The sequence below is a fragment of the Arachis stenosperma genome, chromosome 8 (assembly GCF_014773155.1).
Source record: "Arachis stenosperma cultivar V10309 chromosome 8, arast.V10309.gnm1.PFL2, whole genome shotgun sequence".
In the NCBI taxonomy this organism is placed as follows: Eukaryota; Viridiplantae; Streptophyta; class Magnoliopsida; order Fabales; family Fabaceae; genus Arachis; species Arachis stenosperma.
In genome coordinates, this window is record NC_080384.1 from 25813509 (window position 1) to 25833034 (window position 19526).

Sequence of the window (19526 nt, forward strand, 5' to 3'; positions counted from 1 at the left end):
GTATCTCTTCATTATCCTGACAGCAAATTCTAATTATATTTGCAAATCTTTTTTGAGTTGCTTCTTGCATACAACGTTCTTTTATTTCCTCTCTTATTGCAGAGGTTGCTCCACCAAAATTATTTTCAATTGTCCCTCTATTTATTTCTCTTATAAATCTTCCCATTATGAATTCATTAGCAGGATATGGAAGTTTTGTTATATACATACTAAGATAATGATTTTTATCTTCTTCTTTTAATTTGTAATAATGTATTCTATATTCACATATATAGGATTCCACATTACATAAATCATATATTTGAATATTGGCTAAATGGTTTTTTGCTTCTTGATATTCTTTATTATAGACTTCTTGTCTATGATCTATAATATTTTTTCCAAAAAATTCTTTATATAGAATCATCATTATATATAGTATCTTATCATAAGCTGTTGTTTTTGTTGCTAATTCTTCTATTATTTGGTTTTCTATCGATGTCATATAATCTCTTATAGTTTCTTTAGTATGAAACCCTATGTAATTCCAAATGTCTCTTCCAGACAATTCACTAAGTTTTGAATTGGTAAAGGCTTCTAATAAGAAGGAATTTAACTAGTTTTTGAAAATTTCTTTTTCATTCTTTTTACAGTCTAAATCGAGCATTCTATCTCCTTCCATTTCCTGGATTTTAGGAACATATTTTGATGGTATTTTTGTATATTTTGAATCTTTATTTATAAACCCTTTTTTAAAAGCATAATTATCAAAACCTGTTTCCCATTTAAATTGAGATTGATTATCCTTAGATGTTTCAGCTTTATTTTTTACTTGTATTGGAATTGCTGATTCTTCGTCACTTGAATAATCTAGGATGTGTTCTTCATTTTCTATATTTTCAGGATTTACTAATTCTTCTTCTATTTGAAATCCCTGTTCCATAATATTATTTTCTTGAGCCATTTTTAATTGTTTAAAAAGCATTGTAACTTCTTCTAATTTTTCTTTAATATTCATAATTTTAGTGGTGGTTTTACTTTTAAATCTGTTATGTTGATTATATTTTGAAACTTTTCTTCTTTGGGATTCTCTTTTTCCTTATTTCTTTGAAATTTTATGGATACTAATATTTCTACAAGCATGTCTACTATAGAATTTAATTGTGGGTTAAAGGTATGATAAAGATGTGGTGAATCATTTCCATGGTAACATTTTTTAGAAATTCCGTGTGAAAAATAATTTTTTTCAGGTTTTTGAAGTCCTTCAATAAAACTTATAGTAAAATAAAGATTTTGAGAAAAATCATTTTGTATTGATTTTAAAAATTTGGTGTCATTACAGTTAACATTAGTTAAAATCATTAATTTTTGATCTATTAATTTTGATAACTTAATTATTTCTTCTCTTAAATCTTCTAATTTACTTTTTTCTATTAGGTGACGCTTTTCTTTATGAAGAATAACGGTTTTAAGTGAAAAGTGTGACTTTAGAATGTGTAGTTTAGATTTTACCACATAGACATATCTTTAAATCTGTACCACTTTTTGCTCTGTACACTATAATTTACCTATTATAGGCTTCAGCTAATAATGATTTAAGAGATTTGTAATCTAAGAAACCATAATAATATATACGTCACAAAATGAGAGGCAACTATTACTTGGGATTAATATATCATAAAATGTTGACTCGCTCGCCTATATGACTTGGTATGGTCTTTTAATTTGCGTGTATTGAATAGTAATTTAGCAGAAAAAAAAATCTTACTAATGTGTCTTAAAAATATTTTTGAATTTATAACAAATAAAAATTTTGAATAAACATTTATTAAAATTTTTAACTTTTTATGCATTGAATATATTAGAATTATCAAAATTTTTTATTTTTATTCCTTGATTAATATTTTTAGAAAACTACTCTTTATTATTTAATAGTTATATTGAATTGTCAATTATTTTATCTTCTTTCGTTACGTTATTTAGACGTTGACGCATTATTTAACATGGACCATTCAACGAAGCATATGTAATAAATTTATTTTTATATGTTCCTACTTATTTTTTAACGTGGTCCGCATGGAATCCTATTATTAGCCATAAATGAAGATTGAAAACGTCTTAAGATCATAACTAGTTTCACAAGAATTCCTTAGTCTAACTAGTCTATCAAATCAAAAATTAATTCATCATATATCTAAATTTTATTTAAAAATTTATTATTAGTCAATAAATTATTATAAATATAAAATAAAATTTAAACTTCTAATATATACTTATTAAACAAATTATTAGAGTATTATTAAAAATAAAAAAAAAGTTAAATCAGAAAACAATTAAAATAGTTATCGTGACATTATTTAATTTTCTATACGAGTTCAATTATAAAGTCAATTTTTTTCGGTCAATATCAATTAAATTTTTTAATTTTAAATTTTGCATCTTAAATCTTAAATTCTATACTCTAAATCTAAATTATCCAATAATAAAAATTAAAAAATAATTTTATAATAAAAAATTGACAAATACTATCTAACAATGTATAGACAGAATTAAACTTTTAATGCACACAAGATTAAACTAAACATACACACTAAACAATTAGTTAGACATGCAAATGGATACAAAGTTACAAATTAAACTAACCATACACATAGAGACTAGAGTTGTGTGAGGCCAATTCAATACAACCAAAGAAAAGAAAACAAGTTAAAACATCGCAAACACTTGTTATAAATGTATATATGTACATTTGTAGGTTTATGTTTGTCATTTTTTTAATTAAGTTTTGACTTTAATTTTAACTTCATACATATAGCAATGTATGTATTAAGTTTTTATATAGTGTGGTCTATAGATACTCATTATTATTAAGGGGTTTCAGATGGCAATATCTAAAGATAACTTTGGATGAGGACATTTGTGTATAGGTTTAATTAATTTGTGTATTAAGAATACATCTAAAGTTAGTAAAAGAATTTAAACTTTTTTACTTTAATAAATGCATAAAAATATATTAAAAACTTAAATTTTTTACGTATTATTTTTATAAAAAAATTTATTAATAATTGATAATTTTAATATGGTGTCTTAAAGATAAAGAGTAGCTAAACTTTTTTTAAGTATTGAAGAACGATAAAACTATTTTACATATTAAATTTTATTTATATTATTTTCAGATAAATTGAAAGGGAAATATTTTATCGTGTTAAACTATTTTTCCAAAAATTTTAAAAAGTCAAAGATGATATTTTAAAATAAATATGTATTATTTATAATAAAATTTAATATAACATTATAAATGAATATAATAAACGTTAATTGTGTATACTCATTTATTTAAGAGTGATTCTTCTATGGATATAATTTTAGGTGGACGGTGTCTACAAATTTTTTGTTTAATTTGTCTAAAAGTAAAAATAGAGTAAAATGAGGCTTATCTTTTTAGGATTATGCTACGTATTTATATGTACATTAAAATTAGTCATTTATTAAAGTCAGTCATTAATATAAAATATATATTAAAATATAAATATATATTAAAAATAAATTAAATCACACATATATTGATATACAAATACATTAGTGACTGATTTTAATGTACAAATATTTTTGATATTTTTATTTTAAATTCTATGAATAAATATTAAACGTTATAAAAGATATCATCATTTTAAGCATTATAATTTTTTTTTCTTCTTAAATTAACCTACGTATATTTCAGGCTTTATTTGGATTTTTTTTTTTCTGGCTCTGAGAGTTATAAGAAATATAACTGTTTTTGTGTGGAGAAATGGTCTAGCTTCTTGTATAATTCGTCCACTCTTCCATGATTATTTGTAATTTTCTGATTACTATGAGTTATACTTTGTACTTCAATGTTTAAGTTAATATTTAAAATAGTTGGTATAAAATTTAAAATTGGATTTAAATAAAGCATACCTTCCTTCTTTTTTATAAGCTGAACATGCTTTATAACCATTTATCAAATATGATATTTAATAATAATAGATATAAAGTTCTTTTATCGGTTATGATATTAATTATATAGCAATTTATTCGATATTCGAATTATACGAGTTATAACAAGTGGATTAATAATAAGCAATAAAATATGGGGGTGGCCAATAAACTATAACTCAAACAAAGGATCTGTTTGGATGAGTTTTTTTTTTAAATTTAACTTATTTTTTTTTTTAAATTAAAGATTTTATAGAAAAATAAAAGTAATTTTATATTTGGATATAATCATATAAAAATACTTTTTTGTTTATTTATTACATAAAAAAATATTTTTAATATTTTTTAAAAAAAAGATGTAAATTATAGTTTTTCAAAAAAAAATTTTAATACTTTTATTTTTACTACTAGAAATTTATCAAACAAACTAAAAAATAAAAATAATTTTTTTTATTAATTTAATGGTCCACAAACAAACACTAAATGACATAATTTCTCTATCTTCACTTAGAAGTTCCGAATTCGAGTCTCATTTTTAATTTTAAAAAAAAAAAAAAACATAGGTGGGTGACAAGCTAGGTAGCTAAAACTAAAAGCCTAATAAAGGTTACCTATTTTTTGTTATAAAAAGGGTCACAAATTCTCAATACAATCAATAACCACGCAACTGATGAAGAAATATATGGCACCCAATAATAACAAGGGCATTTTGGTACTTGTCTCTCTCTTCTTCTTCTATGCTCTTATTATCACTTCCTCTTCTTCTGCATCACCAGTTTCCCCCATTCTTGATGTTTCTTCCCTCAACCGAACTTCTTTTCCAAAAGCCTTCATCTTTGGAACTGCTTCCTCATCCTACCAGGTATGCATAATGCATGTATACGCATATAAAGTAATATTAACAACACAATATTTAAAGTTATTTTATATAATATGATATTTATAAATATATTTATTATATTTAAAATTATTCAATTATTTTAACGATAATTAATGAATGCTAATTAAGACAATTTTTAAAGGGTCTCTCAAATATTATTGATATAGCGATGTGTGTAACTAACTTTTACTTAGTTAATTAACTTAATTAATTGCATCTCTAAACTACTTCCTAACAAAAGCTGAGAGCTAGCTGAGCTGATTATTCACACGAAAATTGTTATAATAGTTGTTTTCATATAAAAATATCAGCAGAAATGTCATTTTAAATTGTTTGAAATAATATGTATTTGTATATTAAATATTTTTTATTTGAAATTTATTTTAACTATTTTTTATGTTTGTACTTTGTAGTATTATGATATTATTTGTTTCAAAAATTTAAGTTTATAATTATATTTTGGTTTAATTATTCTCTTGACTTCTGTAATTTTACTAAATTTTTAATTAAATTTTTTTATTTTTTAATTAGATCACTATACTATTTTTAATTTTATAACTAAGTCATTTCTGTTAAAATTAACTAAATGTTTCTCTACAAATCGAAAGTATTTACAATTAAGAATTTAACTAGATCTTTAACTACATATTTTTAAAAAAAATATTCTATATTTTAATGTTTTTAACATGAAAAATATCTAATTATAAAATTAAAATCAATGTAAAGACTCAATTAAAAAAAATATAAAAATATAATTAAAAATTTAGTAAATTTATAAGTGCCAACAGAATAATTAAACCTTATATTTTTAATATATTTCCTCAACTAGATTTGAACCTTAATTATGCACAAACCCTTTTATTTCAATTTTTTTGTGTCTTATTTTATTTTTTCTTTTAAAAGTAATAATGATTAGATTCTAGAATTTTATTATACTTTATAAAATAATTTTATTTCAAAAATTTAAATTTTTAAAAAATATAAATAATTATATCTCTAGGTGTTTGTTTAAAGAAAGGTATGTAGCTAATTATGCATATAAGAAATACAGTATGAAGGTGCAGCAAAGGAAGGTGGAAGAGGAGCAAGCATATGGGATACCTTCACTCACAAATATCCAGGTAACTACTTCATATATATATGCCTTCTTAATTTGCTAACTCATTTCTTTAATTTAATCAAATTTTAGATGCACCAACTTTGAAATGGCCAACACTTTCAATATGCCGTTTCATCTTATTTAATTGAGAAATCCTTTCTTTAAAAAAAAAAAAATTAAAGACCAGACACCATTGTTTTCAATTTGATGTTTACTTTAATATAAAAAAAATTATGTTTACTTTTAAAATTGACTCAAGAAATAACATTTTGTACCGAAAAATAATTATGTTTTCTTATATTTTTTTGGTATCTACTATGTTTTTTTATATGTCTGGTGTTATACAAATTTTGAATGCACATATTTTTTGTGAGTTTAATTTTAATGTATTAATAATGTAAAAATGTGTTTTACACAGTCATGTAATTATATTTGGTCTTTTGGATGACAATCCACACCATCTATAAAAAGTAATTATTTTTGTTAATGTAGTGTTACATCATTAGATATAGAGTAAAGTATCGTTTTTGTCTCCAACGTTCGGGGTAAATCTTATTTGTGTCCTTAACGTTTAAATCGTCCTATTTGTATCCTAACGTTTGTAAAAGTGATTCAATGTTATCCTGCCGTCAATTACACATCATGAACACTTTAGTTTGAGTTTTAAAAATCTCTTCTTGAAGTTAGAATACAAATATTTGGGATAGAATCGATGATCCACTCCAAAAAATAGCTCATCAAAAGTTGAAATTAATTCCTACAACATTTACATAATTCACATTTCTAGGGACATAATTGAATCTAAACACAAATAGTGGGTATAATATTAAAATCGAACACATCCAAGTGAGACCTAATTGAGAATGAATACATCCAAGTGAGAATAATTGAAAAATATAATCTTATTTATTAGTATAATTGATAGTAGGATAACATTGAATCACTTTTATAAATGTTAGGGATACAAATAGAACGATTTAAACGTTAGGGACACAAATAGGACTTACCCCAAACGTTGGGGACAAAAACGATACTTTACTCTTAGATATAAATATAAAATTATTTTATACTAACACTACATTAAAATTAAATTTATTTTTAATTTTTTTTTATAACAAAAAGCAAAGTTTCTTATTACAATTTTCATTCTTAAAAAAATAAACTCTCCCAAAATATATATTCTCTCTTTTTACACTATAAAAATGGTAATATTACAAATGCTGTTTTGACATCAATATATATTTTTTAAACAATTAAATATAAATTTTTTTGTTTTATTAATTTAAAAAAATTTAAATATATAAATAATTAATAACAAACTATTTTTATAAGATGTCAAGAGTATGTGGTGTTTGAATAATATTTTTTTATAAATATCTATATATACCCAGAATAATATTGATAAATATATTGATATAATATTTAAATTAAATATATATAAATATTATCTTTAATTTAAATGTATATAAATACGTAAAGTTATATATTTTTTGTTGGTTAAATTATATAGATACATTTTTATATTTGTGAAACTGAATATATCTAAGTCATCAAAAAAAGAAGAAAAAAGGTATATATTAAAATAAATAAATATTAATAAATTTTTGTATGTAAAATTAATATTTTTGGAGAGAGAGTGTTCATTCAAAAAGTTCAAAGATAAAAAAATCATACAAGGTTCAATATTATCTTTAATAATTAATTAACCTAAATATAATTAGCCTATTTAATCAGTACATCATTTATATGTTACATAAGATAAAATACATTACATTTTACTTGTAACATGTCAAATTTTGTCTTTTCAATTACTCTCTTTTTAAACACTTGTCACACTATCTTTTTGATAACACAAACATATACATGTAGAAGAATCTTTCTTTCTATATTATAGAATGCACCTTTTAATATATTAAAAAACAATTTATTTAGATGCAAAACTAGTGTTAATATATTAAATTTTTAATATATAAAATAATCAAAGCAATAAAGAGTAGAAAATACCGGTAATTAGGGGTGTTTGTGGTGCGGTTTGGATCGATTTTAAATTAAAAACTCATTGGATTCGAACACTAATTTTATTTACGGTGCGGTTTGGATGGGATGGTTTTTTAAAAAAAAATCCCGATCCAATCCGGTCCAATTTCAAACGGTTTAAATTAGATTGGATTTGCGGTTTTATAAATTGAAAAATTAAATATATATAATAAATTAAATCTCAACATCAAATTTTAAATAATCAACAATGACATAACAAGTCTCAACAATTTTTCAAAAAGCCAATGATAACATAACAATAAAAATAAAATTATAGATTATTTAAAATAAATAAATAAATAATATTTTGAACATATATAAAATATTTATTAAATAATAATAATAATACATGAATAATATAAAAATGTATAACAAATTGAACATGTTATAACTATAATTGTAAATATAATAATAAAATAATAATGCTATATAGCATATTGTGCAGTTTTGATTGAATTAGATCGATTATAAAAAGTAGATCCGAAATCTAATTCAATACAGCAGTTTGCAAAAAATAAAATCCAATCATATCGAATTAGTGCAATTTTCTTCTTGTTGTTGTTGCTATCGTCATCGCGCTTCTTTTTCAAACATATGTACGTACGTAAGCGTTGCTATTATACAAAAAAATTGCTCTATAATAAATTTTTTATATTTTGTAATAAAATTTCTATGTTAAAGAAGTACAAAAATAAAGAACAACCTGATAAATGTATGCGATTTTTTTACGTTGATTTTTTACCAATTTAATTAGATTTAGTTATAAAAAAACGTTTGTAAATAACTGCTATAGAATAGCACGAAAATGCTTATACCCTTATTAATCCTCAAGTAGTTATACATGGGCCAAACGAAAATACCATATGGGCATATGGTTAACATTTATTCCAAGAGTAACAATGTAATAAAATCCGATAAAAAGTTTTACCTGAAAATTACATGATTAATATTTAATAATTGAAAGAATAACTTGGCACTAATTAGTTAAGCGTAGTATATATGTCAATATATATAGGTCAAGGAAATATTCAAATAAAATCTTATAATGGCCGCTCTCTGGGAAAAAAAAAAAAATATAATATAGAGAAGCACTGTCTTATTATTGTCCGTGGCCTTTATCGTTATAGGCTTGTCTTATTTTTTTAGATCATTAGTATAAATTTGACTCAAATAGAAAAAATTAAAAACGTATCAATTAAATAATTTATCTCTTTCTTTTAGTATTACCATATCATCAAGAATACACGAATCACTCAATTGATACAAAACAAAGTATACATATTCCTTGTGCACTATATATATTTAACATATTACTACCATGCATTATATTTTCACTTTCTACAAAAGAATCACCAAATACCCTCTTTGCCTCACCTCATTATTATTCTTGTGGCATTGCTTAGTATATATGAGAAAACTCTAAATGTGTATTATAAATTTTATGTCTCTCAAAAATAAAATCTGTAAATAGTTTATAAGCTAAGTATAAAATATTTTTCTATCTCATGAGTTAATTTTTGAAGTTGAGTTACATCTATTTAATCTCAATTCTAATATAGTGTAAAATAATTTATCTGGTTCAATATTGTTAGGTTATTTATCTATAAATAAATATTTGATAAGACATTTTTGGTATAAAGTTAGGTACATTTAATCTCAATTCTAATAGAGTTTATTTGATATTATCGTTATTGTTTTTCTCTCTTCAAAAAATAAATATAATATTTTTATTAAAATGGTAATAGTTGTATTTAGTAAGATAAAATAAATATTCTTAAAAAGTATAAATTATAATAAAATTTTTTGGTAAAATTGTTGTTAAATTTAAAATGACCATGATATATAATAAATTGTTTCTATTTATTAATATACAATATCATGTTAGACCTTTCAATTTAAAATTCATAACTTATATTTCTTTTAAAAATTATAAGTACTTTAAAATATATTTCTAAATTTTAAAGTCACAAAACATAGATATAAAATTTTAATTTATCAAATACAAAATACTAATCTATACTTTTGAAAAACTAATTAAGTATAAGTATATCTTTAAGTATAGTTAAATCCATCTTTATTTAGTACATAATTATAAATAATATATCTATATTGTTAGTAAGTAGTCATAATGACATGGAGACCTGGAAATTATTTTCGAGTAATTCTCCACGTACAAGTAATTTTCAATACAAGTCATACAAGTCATTTATATTCATGCCATTTTACGTTTTTTTTTTGCCTCTTTTTCTTTTTCTTTTTTCTCCGTGCTTCCTCTTTCTCTTCCTCCTCCTCATCATCATCTTCTTCTTCTTCTTTTTCTTCTTCCGTGTCTCTTTTTCTTCTTTTTCGTAATTTTTCTCTCTCGTTATCATCGTCATCAATACCACCTCTTTCTCCCTCTTTTTTTATTGAAATTCCTTCTCCTCTTTTCGTTTTCTCTTTCTCCTTCATCAAAATCATCAGAAAAAATGAAGAAACATTATTCAAGGTACTATTTTACTGTTTTTCTAGATTTTTTTTAGATTGTCTCTGTCATGTGTCTCATCTTTAACTAGCAAAACATTAAAAGATTTCAAGAAGAAATATACTGTCTCCCCCTATATTGGGTGTATTTCTGTAATCCTTTGGGTGTATTTCTGTAATCGTTTGGTTTATTTCTGTAACTGTTTGGGTGTTTTTCTGTAATCCTTTGGATGCATTTCTGTAATCGTTTAGGTGTATTTTTGTAATCGTTCGGGTGTATTTTTGAAGTTCCAACATCTTCAAAACAATTTCAAAACTTGATTTCAGAAATCGTAAAAATCGAAAAAACAGAAGGAGATCGAAGACAAAAAGAGAATGCTTTTCCATACAAATCATATAAGTTATTTATATTCACATCATTTTTACATTTTTTTTGTGCATTTTTTTCTTTTTCTTTTTCCGTGCTTCCTCTTCCTTCTCTTCTTCTTCTTTCTCTGTGTCTCTTCTTCTTTTTCGTAAAAAAGGAAACGAAGATGAAACACGTGAAGATAATTCAATAACACGCGTGTTAGGCCTAACTTGTAAGACTTATAAATAAAAATGACTTATATGTGTAACACTCATCATTATTTTCTAAGCTATTAGCTTCAATATATCGTCAGATACTTTATCACTTTAGTATTATATAAATAAACTTGTAATGAGATTTGAATATATATGAATCGTATGATTGATGATTCTGTTCCCCATTGTAGAATTATTTTATCTTTTCACATTCTTTAATAGGATGATTGCACTTGACTACTGTATAAAATTAAATTAGGAAGCACTTGAATCCATGATTCTCTCAACATATAAAATAACCTCTTCTCCGTAGACTAATTAGGTAGATGAGAGAATAGAAATAAACTCAATTTAAATTTTGCTATTCATTACTGATTCATATTTATCCTAGTGTGTATATATATACCTGCTAAGAAGTACGGATATTTATTTTATTTGTCGTTTTAGAGACATTTTGAATTCAACACACATTAATATTTGTTCAATACGTGTGATTTTTGTATTTAATTATATCTTAATAAATTTTTTTTTAAATATATTTAAATACTATCACGAATCAGTATCCAATCTTATTTTTAACATATATTTTTAAAATAAATTTAGAAATAATATATATTATATTAAAACAAAATATATTTTAAATATTAAAAATAATTAAAAAATTTAATTTATATTTTAATATCAATAAAATATTAAAATATCATTACAATTTATCTAAAAAATATTTTATATTTTATAATATATATCATATCTTCGTCTTTTATAAAAATTTTAAATTTGTGTGTTTATGTATTTCATGTCATGTCCCGTATTCGTATTAGTGTCCATACATTATAACATAATTATATTACGTACACGTTAAAATACATACAAAAAAAAAATCTTTAATATTAAGAGTTAATTGTAACAATAATATTTAAAATAATTAAAATATATATCATGTTATATCCGACAAACTTAGTTGGTTGATTAATTTACTCGTTAGGTTAAACGGTTAAATAATTCAATAAATTTTTAAATAAAATTTAGATTCATAATAAAAAAAAAATTATTCTATCCAATTAGAGGATCCCATAAAAAAAAAAAATCATACTCATGATGTGTTAAAAACGTTTGAAAGATATTTATTTTAAATTTATAACGACAACTGATCTCGTAATTAAAAATATTTGTTTATAAACTATTTTTCTTGTGTCTTGATTATTATTATTATATTAGTGGAGTAGTACCTTTAATTAATCGGCATATCATATCTGACGATTATTGCATGCAACACGCAGAAAGGATACAAGATAGAAGCAATGGAGATGTTGCAAATGACCAATATCACCACTACAAGGTATCATATATAATATATTAAATTCCAAATTACAGCAAAATTAAGGAGAATATTCAAAAAAATAAAATAAAAATAAAAATCCACATTAAAATAATAGTGATGAATCGATTGCAACATATATATATATATATAAAGTAACACACTATGATATAAATATAGAGTAAAAAGAAAATCATCACATTAATTCCTACACATATATAGGTTTATTTTTTCTTTGATTATTATTATTTCATTAAAAAAATTGAATCTTGTCCATATATGCACAGGAAGATGTTGAGATAATGAAGGATATGAATTTAGATGCTTACAGATTCTCTATCTCTTGGTCCAGAATACTCCCAAGTAAGTCATCATATGTACTTCAGTTAGCTAGTTTCATTTAATTTCACTTGATTGGATCTTTCATGTTATTAACTATTTTAAATAAACTTGATGTGAACAGAAGGAAAGCTTAGTGGAGGCATAAATCTAGAAGGAATCAAATATTACAACAATCTCATTGATGAATTATTATCAAAGGGTTAGAATAACTAAAGTTTTAGGATTAAAATCAAAATAGTGCTTTATTCAAAGATTAAATGTGTATTAATTTAGTTTTTAAAATATTAAGTATTCTAAATTAATCTTTAAAAAGTATAATTGTGAATTAGATTAGTCTTTTTATTTCTCACATAATGATATGTGAAATAATCATTATTATCAACCAATTAGCAAAAGAACTAGTTTAATACATCATTGTATTTTCAAAAATCAATTTAAGACGTCTATTTTTTTAAAAATCAAATTATCAAAAAACATGATTTTTTAGTTATTATTTTGATTATTATACCTACATTTTTTATTTTTGTAACAGTTGATATAAATCTATGAATAATAATCTCAATAAAATTATATTTTTGCAGGTTTAAAACCATTTGTAACTCTTTTTCATTGGGATCTTCCCCAGACATTAGAAGACGAGTATGGTGGCTTCTTAAGTCCTAACATTATGTAAGTGCTACAAAAAAATAAAATAACATAATTTTCATCCAAAATAATAAAGCAAGCTATCATATATTATTATAATTTCTTTTTAGAAATGATTTTCGAGATTACGCGGAGGTTTGCTTTAAAGAATTTGGAGATAGAGTGAAGCATTGGATCACTTTGAATGAACCATGGACATTTAGCCAAGGTGGCTATGCAAGTGGCATGCTTGCACCTGGTAGATGTTCAAAATGGGTGAATCCAAATTGCAGTGCTGGTGATTCTGCTACTGAACCCTATTTGGTTTCACACCATCAACTTCTTTCTCATGCTTCTGCTGTGCAACTCTACAAGAAAAACTATCAGGTATTATATAGAATTTTTATGATCAAAAGTTTATATTTTAATTGTTGTTTATTCAAAAAAAAAAAAAGAATAAAAATAAGATAAAGATGAAAATTTTAAAATATTTACTAGATATGGATTGAATTTTAGTTTAATTACTTTATTTGTCTTTATAGTTTTATTAAATTTTTAATTAGATTCCTATATTTTTTTTCTTTTCAATTAGGCCTTTATACCATATTAGATTCTGTAACTAAATATCTACCGTGACAAAAATTCTAAAATTAACGAAATATATTGTTAAACTATATAGAATATTCAGTTAAGTGTTAGATATATTTGTTTTGCTTAATGAAATATTCTGTTGATTCTAACGTTTTTATCATGGTAGGGACTTAATTACAAAATTTTATATGCTATAGGAACTCAATTGAAAAGAAAAAACCGTACAAAAATCTAATTAAAAATTCAGTAAAATTATAGGAACTGACAGAGTAATTAAACCTTAAATTTTTATGATAAAAATCTATAATTTAATTATTGTTTATCGTAAAAAAAGTTTACATGAAGATAAATAAAAAGAGAAAAAATAAAAAAAATTATACAAATTAAAAGATAGACTCTTGCATAAAATAATGTATTAAATATTTAATTATTTATGCATTTTTTATTAGTTTATATTTTTTGAGAAGAAATTTTATGATATTATTTATTTATTTATTTGTGCATAACTCAGGAATCTCAGAAGGGTGTTATAGGTATTACTTTGGTGTCTCATTGGTTTGTGCCAACTTCAAATAGCAAACTTGATCAAATGGCTGCAGAGAGAGCAATTGACTTTATGTTCGGATGGTAAGTACTTGCAATCTTGCATTTAATATATATATATATATATATAATAGTTTTAATTTGTTCTCTTTATTTGAAAAACATTGGTGCTTTATCGCTAATTCTTTTTCTAGTAACAAATTACACTTTATTACTTTATGACTTAAATAGAATAATAGAATTAAATATAAAAAGTACATCATTTTGTCATAAAGCATTCATAGTTTTCAATAATTGGTCGGAGAATAATATCCAGCATCATTATTCATGTAGAGAAATTAAACTTTAATTTTAATTAATACTACTATAATTTTCCTAGCTCATTGAGTATGTTTCTTCAATGGTGGACAATAAATAATGGAACAAATCAGTCATATAGATTTAAATATGAATTTTGATTTATAAAGAGCGATTCTACTATCAGATTACCAACCATTTTCAGAAAAACCTTTCATGTATATATCTTTCCCACTGCACCATTCTAAACAATGTTTTTTTTTTTTTGTCAAACACTGTTCTCTACTAAACTAAATTATAATGTTTGGACTTCTCTTTTAATCTGTATTAAGTGTTAGATTTATAAAAAGTTTTTTTTTTAAAAAAAGGGAAGAAAACTTTATTTGCCTACTGACCTTGCCTTAATTTGTTTTGTTATATATTTATAATTTTTTTTATCTTACATAATACACATTTACTTACCTACACTACTATAAATTTTTTATAGATTTTTAGTTTAATTCGGAATTTAAATCCGGTATAACTTTTTCAAAAGCCAAAAAATCCTCTATTATATTATGACATTGCTTTATCTGCATTATATTGTTGACGAACTTACTAATACCATATTGATGAACTTATATTGATTGAATAATTAGTTTATTCGTTCACTTAAATAAATATTAAATATTTAAATTTTATTATATATATATATATATATATATAATTTTTTTAGATTTAAAATTCAGTCTTTTACTTACAAAATTATATTTGCATGTATAGGTCATCAAATATATTTCCAAAAGTTATCTATATTTCAAAAATATGTTTAATAATAATATGTATTTTTTAAAAGTTATTCTTATGAAAATGTATTTGCTACAGGTTTATGGAACCATTGACAAGAGGAGATTATCCTAAAAGCATGAGATCCTTAGTAGGGAAAAGATTGCCTAAATTCTCTGCAGATGAAGTTAAAGTAGTGAAAGACTCATTTGATTTTATTGGGTTAAATTATTATACCACCAACTATGCTGCTTACTCACATAAGCTCACAATTGCCAAACCTAATTACCTCACTGATTCCCATGCCAATCTTACAAGTAATAAGCACACATTAATTTTATATATTGTTCCAATATATAATTAATTAATTGATTACCATAATACATATTCAATTTCCAAATGTCACCTCTTTATTTTTTATTTAATTAATGGCAGCTGAACGCAATGGAGTTCCCATAGGTCCAAGGGTATGTATAAATAGTCTCATCAAATAACTGAAAAAGCTACGTATTATTTATTATAATTTATTATTACCTAGCATTATATTTGTAATTATTATTTTTTTTTACACGTTTGTAGGCTGCTTCCAATTGGTTATATGTATATCCAAAAGGAATTCAACAACTATTACTTTACACCAAGGAAAAATATAACAACCCTTTGATTTATATAACTGAAAATGGTAAGAGAGAAAAGTCAGAAAACCATTAATTTTTTTTTTGTTACCTTTAAATTATCGTTTTTTTTCTTAATTTTTATATATGCTTGTCTTAATTTGTAGGAATAGATGAGTTCAATGATCCAACACTATCACTTGAAGAAGCTCTTATAGATACTTTTAGAATTGATTATTATTATCGTCATCTATTTTATCTCCAGTCCGCAATAAGGTTAGTAGCTTCTTATTATTATATAATAATTTAATTATTCTGTTAATCTCTATAATTTTATTCAATTTTTAATTAGGTTATTATATATATATATATATATATATATATATATATATATATATAGTAGCAGAACTTGAAACAAAATTTTGGGGGGCCATGATAGAAAATAATTGTTAAAAAGCTTTTGATATAAATCCAATTTAAGATAAATTCGTCTAATTTCATCTCTCTGATTTGGATAATATTGTCAAATTTAAAGCCGTTTTTCAATGTCTCGTTCCAAAAAATTAAGGTCAAACTCATCAGATGTAACTTTTAAACTTTTGAAGGTTGTATCTTACTTTTTTCGTGATTCATTAAAGTAGAAGAACTATCTACATGTGTTGATATTGTAAAAGTTATATGTTCTCCTTCTTAAATATTAGCCTTCCTCTTAAAAAATCATCAATTCTTTGAATTTTTATTATTATTTTATATAAAAATTGGAATATATATCCTATAAAATATGTAAAGAAGAAGTTAGAAGGACAAATATTAAAATTTATAATATTTATTGAATTTTTTATCAATTTATACAAATACAATAATATTAATACTTATTGAATATTCTATTATTTTTTATCATATAAAAAATTAAATTAAATAAATAGTAAAATATAAAATAATATTAAATTAAATAAATAAAAATATCTAATTTTTTATATTTGAACTTAAAGGTAGAGAAAGTGTTGCTTATTGAACTTATTGATTACTTTAAGTCATAGTAAAGTATTACTAATTTTTTTATAAAAAGTTTGGGGGGCCATGACCCCCCTTGTCTGAACTAAGCTCCACCACTATATATATATATATATATATATATATATATATATATATATATATAATAAATCTTTATATTTTTTTAGTTTTATAATTAGATTATTTTTATGTCAAAAATATTAAAATTAACGAAATATTTTTTTTAAAATATATATGATAACAAATTTAATTAAATTTTTAATTATAAATATTTTTAATTTACAAAAAAATATATATTCAATTAATTATATTCTAATATATTTTACGTTAAAAAAAATCTAATTATAAAATTAAAAAATATAAAAAGTTAATTATAATTTTAATAAAATTATAGTGATTAACAAAATAATTATATCTTATATATTCAACGTTCAATTATTTTTCTTTTAAAATTCTAATTTTGTTCAATTTGTTGGCATTATAATAATAAGGGATGGCGTAAATGTGAAAGGATACTTCGCATGGTCATTATTGGACAATTTTGAATGGGCTTCAGGATACACAGTGAGATTTGGAATAAATTTTGTGGATTATAATAATGGTTTGAAAAGACATTATAAACTGTCCGCAAAATGGTTCAAGAACTTTCTCAAAAAATATTAGACTTATATTACAATTCTAGTGATTCCAACAAACAATATTATGTAAACCTTGAATGATTATATATCATAATTGCTTGCATGTAATTTTCTTTTAAAATTGTTTTACGTTATTGTGTCACTGTATGTAGATGTATCTTTTCAATTAATTAATTAATTAATTATTACTTTTGTTGTTGTATCGCAATTAGTATGATAATCAAATAAGATTAAGATCCTCTTATTACTGTCTAGAGACTATAGCTATAAAGATAAAATAGTGGCATGAGGTTATTTTCTACGCCGGAAATTCTTCCTAGACAAATGGATATTGACTTGCATTATATAATGTATATAGATGGAATTAAACTTTCAATGCACAAAAGATTAAACTAAACATACACATTTAAACATATAAAATTTAGAAAGAATATTAATATTATGATTAAAAATTAGAATTAAAATTTAATTATTTAAAAAAAATTTGAGTTAATTTTATAATTATTGATATAAAATTTTTTATGTTAATATCCAATTATATTTTTATATACATAAAGAGAAAAAATATTATTTTTAAATAATAAATATAAAAATTAATTATTTCTATTCATGCAATAGACTTAATACTTAATCAAATATAAAAGTATATACATTAAATTCTTTTAAATTTTAGATAATAAATGTTAAAATTAATTATTACTTTAGAATTAAACTCTTTCACATAGAAATAATAACTAAAAATTTTATTATTTAATTTTTTTATCTACGAAGTTTCAGGTCTTCTCAATCTTTTCAACCGATAGAAACTTTTGTCTCTTACAATTTTTTTGTAAAAGTAATTTGATTTTATAAATTTTTTGTAATATAATCTATAATGTCATGATAAAATCGACATAATTTTAAAAAATTTACATTTTTGTAATGTTATTACGAATAAAAATACTAGTTATATAATATATATATAGACGGAATTAAACTTTTAATGCACAAAAGATTAAACTAAACATACACATATAAACAATTAACTAGACATACAATTGGGTACAAATTAAACCAACTATACACACAGTAAAACTTCAAAGCACACAAAGCATGAAAGCAAACTTTTCAACGTTATTAAATCTGCAACGTTAAATTGGGTAATAGAATTGTGTTTATAACTAACAAACGAACGGATTGATATCTTATTAAGGGGAGGAGGCACACGCTGGCAATAAAATACAATCAAAGTAGGAAACATCGTAAGATATTTATTAAAAGGGTAAAATATATTTTTTGTCTTTAAAGTTTGATAAAAATTTAAAAAATATCTCTAAATTTTATTTTGTTTTAATTTTGTCCTAAAAGTTTTCGATTTGTATTAAATATACCTTCGATGGCTAAATTTTCAAAAAATTTAAGATCAATCTAATAATAATACATGATAAATTTTTTAAAAAATAAGCCGTTAGGGGTATATTTGATGCAAATCAAAAATTTTTTGGAACAAAATTAAAACAAAATAAAACTTATAGATATTTTTAAAATTTTTGTCAAATTTCAAAATAAAAAATATACTTTAATATATATGTATTTTTTTGTAGTTTTAATTTATATTTGTCAATTTTATTAATTATTTTTGGATAAATTGAAAGGAAAATATTTAATTGTGTTAATGAAAAAAATATGTATAGACGACAATATAATTAATATTTAGTCTTACTTAAACTATTTTTTCTAAAAAAAAATTAAAAAGTCAAAGATGATATTTTAAAATAACCATGCATTATTTTTAATAAAATTTAATATAACATTATAAATG

At 22.5% G+C, this 19526-nt stretch overlaps 1 protein-coding gene across 2 annotated transcripts; it reads left to right on the forward strand.

Moving 5' to 3' along the window:
- Positions 1 to 4602: 4602 nt before the first annotated feature.
- Positions 4603 to 17861, forward strand: LOC130944641 (beta-glucosidase 12-like). Of its 2 annotated transcripts, XM_057873063.1 has the most exons (13): positions 4603 to 4798; positions 5868 to 5937; positions 12260 to 12318; positions 12585 to 12660; positions 12761 to 12838; positions 13221 to 13308; positions 13395 to 13650; positions 14366 to 14481; positions 15559 to 15776; positions 15895 to 15926; positions 16039 to 16141; positions 16241 to 16349; positions 17579 to 17861. In XM_057873063.1, exons 1-13 carry the CDS (start codon positions 4607 to 4609, stop codon positions 17748 to 17750), a joined length of 1569 nt encoding a protein of 522 aa, XP_057729046.1. In that variant the 5' UTR covers positions 4603 to 4606; the 3' UTR covers positions 17751 to 17861. The 2 variants fall into 2 exon arrangements, with proteins under 2 accessions (XP_057729046.1, XP_057729047.1); XM_057873064.1 differs by lacking the exon at positions 12761 to 12838 and having other exon boundaries at positions 17579 to 17860.
- The last annotated feature ends 1665 nt before the right edge of the window (positions 17862 to 19526 follow it).